Source organism: Lycorma delicatula, chromosome 1 (assembly GCF_047948215.1).
Source record: "Lycorma delicatula isolate Av1 chromosome 1, ASM4794821v1, whole genome shotgun sequence".
NCBI classification, from domain to species: domain Eukaryota; kingdom Metazoa; phylum Arthropoda; class Insecta; order Hemiptera; family Fulgoridae; genus Lycorma; species Lycorma delicatula.
In genome coordinates this window covers 178,659,448-178,672,677 of record NC_134455.1, presented here as the reverse complement: position 1 = coordinate 178,672,677, position 13,230 = coordinate 178,659,448, and the positions used below count along the sequence as shown (strand labels likewise).

Below are 13,230 nucleotides of genomic sequence, written 5' to 3'. Positions count from 1 at the left end.
ATTAACTTTAGTCTAGTGTGCTGTTTTAAATAAAATTTTAATTTTTCTTAATTTTCTTTTTTTTATTCAATTTATCTTACATTATTTTGTTCAGGAAAATTATCTACAAGTTTTGTATAAAAGTTTTACGTGTTTATTACCCATCAAGTAAAGTTATTTATTCTACGTCAAACAAAAAGCAGGGTTTTTTATCCCAATTTATTGGTTAACATCCCAGACTTTTCAAAAAAAACTCCTGCAGTGACGGTTCTGGGACCTATTTTATTCGATTTTTCAGGTCAAAAACCATTAGAAATTACCAATTTTGTTCCTTAATTAACGATCTAAAATTTTCAGTACGACCGCATTTCAACGGTCGTATCACATTAAAAGTTGGTAAGTAGTCACAGAAGTATTTTTTTTTAAATCTTCTGTCTTAAAAATTTAGAGAATATTTTAAAAACTGTTTCTTTTACCTGTAGGTACGGTTTTTAAAAGTTGCTTTTTATATAACCGACTTCAATAAAATAAAGTAGTTCACAATTCAATCAGTATTTATTAACTTGTTTTTTTTAAGTTTATTCAAGCCTTACACTTCACTATGGAATGATTTCGTTGTTTCGTCAAAAATTTCCTTAATTTGGCGATGACTTCAAAATAAAAATTAAAAAATTTTTTTTTTAATTTTTATGTCTTTTTCTAAAGACTGTTCTATTTTTTATTTTTTTAATTATTTGATAATGAAAAAGATTTTTATTTTTTATACACAACATTCTTTGAAGTCAAAAGGTTTTCTGTTTTTCAAAAATTTTTCAACTATTATTTTTATAATTACGGTAATTTAACAAATAGGTTCCAGTAATTTTCTTAAATTTTGTGCGTGAAAAATATTTTCATTATCAGAATGATCTAACATTAAAGAATTATTATGTAAAATTAAGATTTACATATCAGATTTACATTATGTTATATAAGATTTACAGCACTAAATGATAATGTCAATAAAGAAACATTAAATTACGCAATTTTTTATTTAAAAAATCTTATATTTAAGAAGGCAGATTATGCAATAATAATTCAAAGACTGGCAATGATATCATATTTTAAAGTCTTAAACTTTTATTTTACCTAATTTATGATAAAATGTGTATTATTTATTTTCGCATCAACCATTTTCGAATAATTAAAATTTTAAGTTAAATATTTTTAGTTACTACGACGGGAAAAGATTAAGGTTTCGGGCGATAAATTTAATAGTTTGCGTTTTTGTGCTCTATCAATTTTCATATGATGCTTCTAAATAACAGGAGCAGCAGAAAGTGTGTAGTTTATAGGAAATTAAGACAAAGCCCATTTACCCCAAGCCGAAAAGATTAAAATTAATTATATATTTTTTTAATGCATACTTTTAATCAATAAATCAAAAAACTAACTTAAATAAGTAAAAATAAATGTGGTGTTAATGTTGGTTTTGCGTTACACGTATACAAAACTTTCTTTTTTTTTTGTTGACGATTGATTAACCACATACGCTTTAAGATTTTGCGTAGCAATCGAAATTTTGCAGCGTGTAAAATACGCCATTATAAAAAACTAATAACATCTAAAAGTGTAGGTTGTTTAAAATAAATAGTCATTAAAATATCAAGAAAACTAATTTTTTTAAAATTATAAATCAAAATAAAATAGCTAAGCGAAATATAAACAAAATTGAATTAATTAAATAAATAAATAAATATATATATATATATATATATATATATATATATATATATATATATTTCCCTTAGTGGCTCAACCAGTAACATTATTGAAACAAAAAATTCCGGGTATAATTCCCAGTAAGGGTCTGTGATGTTTTAGGGCAAGATAGAATGACTTTTTGAAATAGCCCTTACCCACGAAAGTTACACGCTAAAAAAAAAAAGTAATCAGGATTAAAGGACGGTATTATAAACCAAATTTTAGCTTTCACAATTTTTTTATAATGTATTATAGACAGTAAGAAAAGTTAATTGATAATAATTTAATTAATAATTTTTTTTACAAATTTTAAATAACTTTGATTAATTAAATAATGTTTTATGTTGTTACCTGTTTCAAATCAACTGACACGCACTTCAGCCTAAAACAGTATTTTCTTGTAAAGTCAATACCTTTAATTTAAAAAAATAACTTATATCCTAAAACCTTTTTTGTCATCTCCATCAATCATATTTACTTACACAAGAATAAACAAAATTGTTTAAATTCATTTGTTCTAAATAAATAAAAAAAATTACTTAATATTTATTAGATAAAGAATATTTATTTTAAGAGATTTAACACCTCAATAAAATTTTAAATACATTATCGAACTTCATTTAATTTTTGAGAGCTGTTATTAAACTTTTCTCTTTATTGTTTTACTTAAATAACTGATTGACATAGTTAATTTTTGGCATGTAATAAATTTAAGAATCATTTGCAGAAGAGAAAGTTCGAAATCGGTAGGCATAATAAGAAAAAAGTAAAATTAAAAAAAACAATGTACTGTTGTACATTAAAAAAAAATCACATGAAGGCCAGTGCGTATATCAATTAAAAGATATGTGTTTAAGATTATTTATATCGTTACAGGCATTTCTGATTTAGGGAATCTTGCCATCAGATTTCAATCACGTGGTTACTTTCTCCCACATTTATATTAAAAATTGCTTTTTTATTTTTCTGATAAATGAGTTGATATTTATACTACTTCTTTTATATTTTTCCGGATGAGTTTAAAAAACTTGTTCATAATAATGATAAGAAAATCTTATTTTATTTTCCTTTCGCTTTTATGTTAATTTACTTAGTTTTATTTCATTTTTTGAAATTGATTTATGATTTACTCAAATAACAAAATGGGCAAATGTATTCTGCATGTTCATTTTACAAATAATATTTAAATATTATTGATGAAAACTAAATTGTAAAAAATAACAAAATCGATTCAAGCAAAAAAAATTTCACTAAAGGTAAAAAAAAGGGAATAATTCTTTTATAATTTCGACTTTTACATATTGGCACCAAAATGAAAACGAATAACAATTATCAAGTAACCCTTAAGTTTGCGCTCTTTCTTGTAGGTTGGTTAAAATAAGTGTTACTTCAAAAGTAGTCCATTAAAGATCGTGTATTAAAAAACATTCAATCTGGGTGAATATAATAATAAAGTATTGTACATGTTAAGCAGTTAAAAGATTATATTTTTAGATGTCTTTTTACGTTCATTCCACATGGGCTTATATTTGAGTGCAGCTAAAATGTAATAAAAAAAAATCATGTTTAAATATTGATTTTTTTTTCTTTTAAAGATTTGATGAATACGAGCAATAATGAGTTATCAAAAAAAAAATTTAGAGAAAAAATAAAAACATCCCAGTTTTTTTCAAACTAATCGGCAAAGATAAAATGGAACGTGTGCAGTAATAACGGCTTGAAATGTTGAGTTTTTCTTTAGCCGACTATTTTTTTCTTTTTTCGTTAATTACTGAAATTCTATCTCTTAATAACTATAAATAATTATTTAAAAGTTTCTAAAAGTAATTTTTAATTTTTAAGAAATTAGACCTAAATAGATTTTCAATTTATAATATTAACTTTATTTTAAAAATAAAAAAAAATTAAAATTGGATTCTTAATTACTGAGTTGATTCTTAATTTTCAGTTAAAAATTCCTAAAATTATGTACATAAATTATTGAGTTAATATAAATGTATTAGCAGTTAATAAAAACTAATAAAATATTGTGGAAAAAAATAATAGTAATAAATAAAATCATTACAGAAATATTCAGTATTAAATATTTTTCGTACCTTATGTTTCTTACGCCTTGGCATGCTTGAATTTAATAAATAAAAGCAGTTTAAATAGATAAAAGCAATAGTTTGTTAAAAGCGGGGAAAATTTTGTATTCAGTTGTTGACTCACGTAGAGGTTGAGAAATATCATAGTACTGTGTGCATTCACAGGCTGAGGCATTCGCAAATCTACGAATGGGACTAGTATTTCTATCTTTTTTTCTCTTTATCAACTGTACGCATGCGCTAGAGAGAGGGTCGGTTTTTAGTTAACATTTTATTTACAACAATCAAATGAATCTGTTTTGATCAAACAGATCCGATGGCATAAAAAAAGATAATCTTATTTCACTTCTGAACTCTTTTAAATATCTCATTCTACTGTGTTTAACTACGTGTTGTAAGAGGTAAATTGAATTATATTTGTGTCTGATGTCCTATCGCATTATACACGCATCCTAATTTCTGAAAATAATCATCTTTTAATATGTAAAATACATCATTTTACTCTAATATAATTTCATTATTAAATGAATATTCGAATAAACTGTATTATAAAACATATACTGTTAGTTCTATTTGAAGCGTCTTAATCTAATTTACTTTTTCTTCTTTCTGGAGTCATCAGTTTGTATGATGTAATTTATAATTTCTTCCTTTCTGTTTTGCGTTAATCTTTTAACCTCAACGTGTACTATATTCAATCTATCTGCGCTCATTTAGCGGTTTGTTATTCTCAAATATTTGTTTTCCTTTTCAGCGTTTAGGGTTTTACACATCCCTCCGTTATCAAATTATCTAAAATTGAATGACTTAATACATGACCCACCGACATTTTTCGTCTTTCGGCAAAATTCTACCGCAAACCTTTCTTTCCTGATCATCATACGACTTCTTCATTAGAGTTTTTTGACCCAACTTTACATCTTCCTGTAACACCACATTTCACAGGCCTCTATAATTTTTTCTTTCTGTTTTTCCTACTGTTCATGTTTTACTACCATAAAGCTCAATACTCCTCCACACAAATATTTTAAGAATTTCTTTCTTATTTTTAGTTCTATATCTGATAGTATACTTCTTTTTCCTTGAAAGCTCTTCTAGTTTGTGCTAGTCTGCTTTCATTGCGTCTGCATTACTTCGACTATTCTTTTTAGTTTTATTATCAAAATAAGAGAATTCTGAAATTTCTGATATATTACGTTTACTATCTTATTATTTAATTCCTCATTATCCTCATTCCTCTTAGATTTAGTTACTTTTATATTGATCTTATCTATCATAAAAAGCTGAATGTCTCCTAGCAATAAATTCATGCCGTTCAATATTTCTTCTAAATCATACTTGATTTCTGCCAGAAGAATATCAGTTTAACATTATTATTCCTCTCATCGGTTACGTTACTTCACACTCAAATTTTCCCTTCAATTCCTGTATTCCCTTTACTACGTACAAGCCAAAAGCCAATGGGGCAGACTAAATCCTCGTCTCACTTCTCTCTGAATCAATCTGTCTTTCTTCATCTATTCCTACAACCGATTCCTTTTTTCCTGATTCCTACCTAATTCGTCTTCTCTTCCTAGATTTAACTCCAACTTTCCTTAAAATTTTATTCTATTCTACGTTATCAAATCTAACACACCCACATCTCCACATCTAAAAATGCAGGATAGGTGGCTTTAATACGAGCCTAACATTATGGCTGTTGTCTAACATTATTATAAGAGCCAGAATGGTTCTTCAGAACGCTTTTTCTGAAAGCCTTCATTTAGGCTTTTGAAGATTATTTCTGAATAGTCTTCATTTAATACATCACTTACCATCCATTCTATTCGCTTGTAAACCATTTTAGTAGGTACTTTCAATGTATAAGACGTTAAACGGATGATTCGATAATTCGACGTAACTATCGATTTTATTAAGTACTCGTATTTATTTAAAAGAATACAAAAATAGGCTTAGTTTGCTGCTGAAAAATATAATGTGAAACGACTGCTTAAAATAAAACTATTTTTGCTTTATCTTGGTCTACGAGAAATTACCTTATACTTCAGGTTTAATTTTTAATAAATTACCTGATGTTCTAAGAAATTATCCAGTTAATCTATTACGCTATCCATCTATCAATCCATCAATCCATTAATCTATTAATCTCTGTTGATAGTTTTTTTAAATAATTATAATTAGATAGACAAGAGCTTTCTGCACATTTTCTTAACGTGTACTTAAATATGAATTCAAATACTACCTTATTAATGTTACTAAATCCAGAATAGAATAAAGCTTTTATTTATTTATTTCATTCAATATTAATATCATGCATTATTAAATTAATTATAATTATTATTTGTATGTATAATGTAGACTACAATTATTCGTTTTTTTCATTAATTTTGTACATTGTAATGCTGCCTTCATCGATTTTTTCTCGCTTTCTTTGCAAAATACTAGATAAATCTCTTTTTTTATTCGTGAAATAACTTTTGTACTATTCCGACGTGATTTATATAACGTATAAGTATTAAATTTTACAGTATTCCTATCTGAATAAAGTATTTATTTATAGTAATTATTTAATCGGTAAATGAGCATGAACAACGATAGGTCATGTTTGTTGTTTTCCTTTTAACAAGCTCGTATCTTTTTAAAAAAAAAAAAATATTTATTTTCATTAAAGAATTGAAGAAAAGTATAAGTAAAGTACCTGTATGTTACTGTTTTTACTCTATGAAACCTAACGAGACTTTAAGCCAGTGTGAAACAAAAATTGTTTAAAATATGGCTAAACGTTAAAAAAAAAAAACAATTTATCAAGTATCGACGTAAAATTCAGTATTTAATAGTATTATGAGAGAGTTATATGCTGTACAGTAGTTGGAAAACGGTGTCGGTAAAAACAATATAGGCGGAGCGAATCGTGAAAAAACTCAAGTTTCTAAAGTCATTACTAAGAAACAGACTGAAAATGGCGAATGGTGTCAAGAATACGTTTCATTAGGACTGCAAGGATGACTGAGTTGAAACAACCGATGGCGTTGATTTAGCCACTGATATTTCCCACCATCGCATCTCCCCATCTCCCGTCTATTTAGTAAAGATTCAGCCTATGATGATAGCATATCATGAGTGCTGACAGGCTATAACAGTATGTTGTATGGTGATGTTTATAGTCTACTCATCAATATATGATAATAATGTTACAGCCTAATACAGATTCAGCCGCAATTTTGAAACTGAGAAATTTATGAAATAAGACTGTTGTTATATCTATGTAGATCCGCCTAATACCAAGAAACTTCAATGCAAAATTTTATAAAAAACGGAAAACGCGTTTGTTCTTAACTAAAATCACAAACAAACAGATGAATGTCAAAATTTCGAGTAAACACAGAATCTCGCTTCGGTCAGTCAATAACATGTATAATTTATTTATGTATAACTTTCTGAGTCTCATAAAATCGCTACACATTTTACAGATGGTAAGAGTCAAGTAGAATATCAGCGGTTCAGATTCTGTATAACTAAATTTTTAACTGAAACATTTTGAACAGTTTGCTTTTTACTGAATAAACAGTATTCATTCTTAGCTAGTATAAATATTAAAACAAACCAAAGTTTAAACGTTGCAAGTAAATTTAGGTTATTTTCTGAAAAAAATATTTTAAAATCTCTGATAATATCGAATTTAGTTAACTAGTCCTTATTAAAAGATTTGATTTTAAAATCTTCTTCTTGTGCTTATCATTTACCGAATGTTGGTAATATATAAAACGAACTTAATTTTTTCCTACTGCTCCTCGAAACAACTCTGCTGTTGTTGCGTCGGACCAGAATCGTAAATGAAAGAATTTTAGATGTAAACATAGAATTTAATGTTCTTTGCAAATTCTTAATTTAAAAAAAAATGCAACTAATTTTCATTTGAAATCACCGAAATACTGAAAATTATAATAAATCAAAGCAATCAAAATATTATACTCAAAGAAAACACAATTGTAAGAGGATCATAATTACGTAAACCAACAGCTTAATTACTCCTTGTTTTATAAAAAAATATTTATAAGCGTAATAAATCAGTCAACGCGAATAACGATTGAACAGAACATTAGAGGACTCAAAAGATAAAAGTGACATGGGACCTTGTAACGATTGGGATAGCTAAATAATGAAAGGATTAATATGGTTTTGAATCCAATTGAAAAAAGTGTGAATTTCTTTATTTATTGTTGAGGAAAATTTTTTTTTAATTTCGGCCACTGCAAATTGTTCAGTAAATTCAGATTATGCCCTGGCAAATGAAATACTCTCAAAATTAAGATAGAAGTAAATAAAAGTGTCTTTTAATTCAACGATTTCAGTAGAAATATTTTCCGCTATTAAGAAAAAAAATCATCAAAGAAAAAAAATCCCTTTCGGTACGCCGCAAGACGGAGGTAGATTTCACTGGTGGTAAGCAGGAGATAACAAAGCTTTCCGCCTTAAAGTTAAGAAAAATTTCAAATTTACTCAATACGACAATGATTGCATGTGAAAAAAAGTTTTACATCTTACAATTCTAACACCATTTTGATCATCCCTTGTCATAAGGGTGGTCATATCAAAAGTTGTTTCAGACAAAAGTTTTAGGTAATGTTTAGAGGATTAACGACCACTTTAAACCGATTCGATACTGTGACTATTAAGGGAGGTATGATTTTTTTGTCTTCTAAACCCCATTTTTTCTTCCCCTTGGGCCAATGATTGGTGATATCAAAAAACTTTACCGAGATAAGTTTTAGGCCCTTATCCAAAGAATAGTAGGGACTTTAAACGAATTCGATATTTTACTTAATAAGAAAATTATAGCAATATTTTGTTTTTTTTTAAAAAGCCCCCGATGGTACGATTTTACCCATTAACGAACTCGACTGAGATTTTGCGCGTTATATTTTATGTATCAATTTGAAAGTGATTGGCGCAAAATTACGGCAGTTATCGTGTCCACAAGAAAGTGAAATATATATTTGTTTATATATATATATATAAATAAACGTTTGAGCTGACGGTAGTTTTGGGGTATGGGGAGTGTGAAACGCGAAGATATGTCGAAATTTTCCGGAAATCGAATCATGGTACCCATTACAATAAGTAGCTTTCTTATGAAATCTACCTAATATAAATTCTTGTTAAATCAGTAAAGACGAGTGTTGATATAATTTAAAATTCGATGGCATTATTAATTAATTCTTCATTAGTGTGTACTGTATTTCCAAGTTACTAAAAAAATTGTAGTTGTTTCTTTTTCGACTAATCAGTTAGATGACTGGTTTAGTGCTATTCTGCAATTCTTTCTGTTTTACGCTAATCTTCTAACCTCATTATACAACATACTACCCTCAATTACACATCCCAATTTTAGTTTTCCTCTACAGTTTTTACCTTTACAGATCCTTCCGTTATCAAACCTGGATGTTAATACATCTCTCACCGAATTTGTTCATTTCTTTACATACTTCAAACACAGATTTCTCTACTCTTCTATATATATCGTAATAACTTCATTTCACATTTGATTGACTTTCCTAATTTTCAACACTATAATGTCACATTTCGAAAGCCTCTATTATCTTGCTTTCTGTTTTTCTTACTGCATATATTTTACCACCGTAAAGCGCTACACACTACACAAATATTTTCAAGAATTTATTTCTTATATTTTTAACTAAATTTCATACTAAGAGGTTTCTTTTTTAAATGAAAATTTTCCTTGCTGGAATCTGTTTTTACATCTGTATTACTGCATCCACCTCTATAATCTTATTCAACCGTCTGGTTATTTTATTCCCTTATCCTAAGATTTAATTTTACATTACCCCCCCTTCCGTCACATTTCGTTATCATTGAACCCAGGTCATTCAGTATTTCTTCTAGCTGATTTTTGGTTTCTGCCGAATGAAATAATGTCATCAGCGAATCTTAAGATTTTTATTCTTTCTTACTAAATAGTTAAATTTGCTCCAAGTATTTCGTTTAAATCCCCTTTACGTTTGAAAGAACCTCCACCAAATTTAAACAATTATCGACCACTACCTTTCATTTTTTAAATTTTTTCCGAGTATTTGATAATTTTTTATTTTTGTCGATAAAAAATTCAATACATAACCACATGTTAATGTTAAATCTGTAAAAAAACTGAAGTAAAATAATTTTTTTTTTTGTTAAATATCTTATTTTTATTTTAGATAGGCTTATAAAAAACGCTGTCTGTATAAAAAAAAATGTTCAGAAGGAACGATTTTTTTTTCTTGATAAAGAATAAGAAATTTTTTTCTTGATAAATATAAGAAAAATCATGTAAACAGACTGTTATCGAACGTGAGGTAGGCTGTTTTGTATGCGGGAATACATTGTTAACTTTTGTTTTACAACTTATTTTCTTAAAAATTCTTTGAATAATAAAATTGCACCGATTTATATTCATTACGCTATAAAAATTCAATACTAAGCAATATTAACAGCAAAAAAGAAAAATTTCTTCAAATCACCTGTCCGCTTTTTGTTTATTTTTTAAAAATCTTTTATTAAAATTATATGAAATAAGTTTACAACGGAACCACCAAAGGAATTTCTTCTATAAAATAAAAAAGAACGATTGAGATCGGTTTATTGTGTGAGGAGTAAGACTGAAAAACCTTATCGATCAAGTTAAGAACACCTGAACACCTTCTTTTACGGAAGTTGGGTAAAAGTAACCGTAACAGTTTTAAGTTTTTGCTTTTTTATTTCGAAATAACTAATCGTATTTTAAACAGAAATTTAGTTATTAGTCCATATGTTTAAGTAAATAGTGAGGTTTTATTAGTAAAAAATAACATTAAATATTTAGGAATTTTATATAGATTTAAACATTTTTATGATAATCTTACAATTATAGTGTAAATTAAATAATTCATATAGCAAAATTAAAAATTTCTAAGTTATGTTAAGCGCTTAGAGAGGACGCTTTCAAATGTTCTTATGTTGTTTAGGTAAAGCAAAATGAAAAATAATCTTCTTTCAGTGAATTAAATAATACTTAGTATGAATCTCTATAGCTTTTAATGATTTTTATACCCGCTCTGAAAAAATAGAAATCTCTGCGAAAGCGCTGAAATTCAATTTATAAAAAAAAGCAGTAAGAAGTAATAATTAAATAATTTATCAAAATAATTACACTGGGAATAATTTTCCAATTTCTCTCTCTCTTTACAGTGTAATACAGCGTAATAAAAAATTAGTTATTTTTAAATTTCATATTTATAGTTAACTATTATTACATAATCATATACTTACTTTTAATTGATTGCATGTTACAATTAAAACGCAACTCTGATACCTAGCCATTGAAGCAAACTACTGTTAGTTGAAAGGATTGACGACGGGAACACTAGGAATGTGAACTACATACTTTCATTGCAGTGCTCTACAACAAACTATTTTATTTAATACTGTTTCGCTTTAATAACATGAGTTGAGTTTATTAACGTCATGTATATTTAGCCATTATGTTGTAGCTCTTTACTCTTTAATCGGTTTCAATTCGTGACGAATTAACTAATTTGATGCATAGCTCATCAGTAACACGTAAATAAAACAAAAGATTAAACGCTAACTCGTAAAGTTACATAAGTATTTTCTGAATGTATACCATCGTTTTACGGACTACGAAATTTCTAAAAAAAAAAAAAAATACTACAACTATATTGATTGTAGGTGATTCATCACGAACTACAAGTCAATTTAAAAAATGGTATATTCATTAAATTCAAAAATAAAAAATATCACGTGTCAGTCAATATCGGTTAGAATGATTAGCGAAGTAATTCCCGCAATAATTAGCGAAATAATAATACGATCGCATATTTCTTAAGAAGCTGTGTGTAATTAATCCGATCGATATTACTTTGTTTTCATTAATAAATTAGCTATATAATGAATATTATTACTTTTACTGAAAGTATTCATAATTTTTGCCTCACGTAGCCCCCGTAGATATTTTATTAAAAAAGCTTATTTTATTTTTTTCTTTCGCTGCATCAGTAAAGATGATAAGAAAACAAGGCTCCTCTATCAGGAGTCCGCAGACAGAACTGCCTTCACAAAATCATTTACATACCACGGCCTTTCATTTTTATGTTAAATATTAATGAATTTAAAAGCGTACTATTATAATACATTCACTATGACGCTGATATTATCAATAATTTATAAGAAAAACGAAAAAAAAAACAAAGTGCAAATTAAAAAACTATAAAATAACAAAATAAGCCCTATTTAATTTCATTGATAAATATTATATATATATATATATATATATGTACGTATGACATGGACATAATTTTTTTAAATATTTAATTAGCAATCTCAATAAAAAATGAAGTGTTTTCCATTGCCTTCTTCATTAAGCCAGATATGCTGTTGAGTACCAGCATGGTACTCGTATATCCAATGAAAATAGATGTTATTCAGTTATAAAAGTGACAAACTTCATCAAAGAAGGAAGGTAATGTAAGATACAATGCACATCACTACTCTTAAGAAAAAGGGCTTAAGTCGGTTCCATTTGTATTTCCGATGTTTACACGTATCACAATCGTAAGAAAGATTCCAATAAAATATTACTTTTAAGATTTTTCATTTACACGTGATAGATCATAGTCTTAAAGTCCTGAATAGAAATTTATAGTTTATATACTTTTTTAAATAAAATCTAATAAAATAAAATATTTATTCAATTTTATTACAAAAAAGAAAAAAAAGGAAATCAGCTGCTGAATGCGTCAAAGTAAATATAAATTCTGTTAAAAATGTTTCTCTGATTGAATTATTATCTAGAAAAATAAACACAATAAATTCAATTTTTAAAGAAGATATAACCTTAAGTAAAAGATGAAAAAAAGATTAATTAGTACAAATATTTTTATTAAACTTGCATCAAATATCTAGATGCGCAAAATTAATTAAATGTTTCATTTTTATTCGATTTTTACCGAAAAAAGTGGATAATCTAAAAATTTCTATTAATTTCTCCTTCTCCTTTCATGTTTATGTAATTAATAAACAAGCTCATAGAAGTCAACAGAAACACACACTCACACAAAATACATAAGTCCAATTCTGATGTATTTAAATTGTAGTATTGTAAACATCGCTCTGGCTTAGTTTAAATAATTAAATACAATATTATATTATTAGATAAATTTTGTATACTCAATGTAGCTTTTTTTATAAGATACATACCTAAACTACATTATACAGTATTAACATGGGGTTTGATATCTTCATGTATGTAGCAGCAATTGGACTTAGATCGTATAGTTTTGGAATATGTCCAAGGTGCGCTTTATGTGCCATGATGTTTTATTGGCACGTTTACTTACAATCTTGCATTTAGTTTATCATGATACTA

General features: G+C 27.0%; 1 protein-coding gene across 3 annotated transcripts in view; it reads right to left on the bottom strand.

The window, feature by feature from the left end:
* LOC142325962 (SET domain-containing protein SmydA-8-like) overlaps positions 1-11,271 on the bottom strand; it is a 49,301-nt gene extending 38,030 nt beyond the window's left edge. The window contains exon 1 of one of the 3 annotated variants that reach the window (XM_075367944.1): positions 11,115-11,271. In XM_075367944.1, coding sequence (XP_075224059.1) covers positions 11,115-11,165 — 51 coding nt within the window. In that variant the 5' untranslated portion in view covers positions 11,166-11,271. Of the gene's footprint in view, positions 1-3,818; positions 4,029-11,114 lie in introns of those variants that run through there. The other 2 variants (XM_075367954.1, XM_075367963.1) reach the window with 2 other exon arrangements.
* Between the last annotated feature and the right edge of the window lie 1,959 nt (positions 11,272-13,230).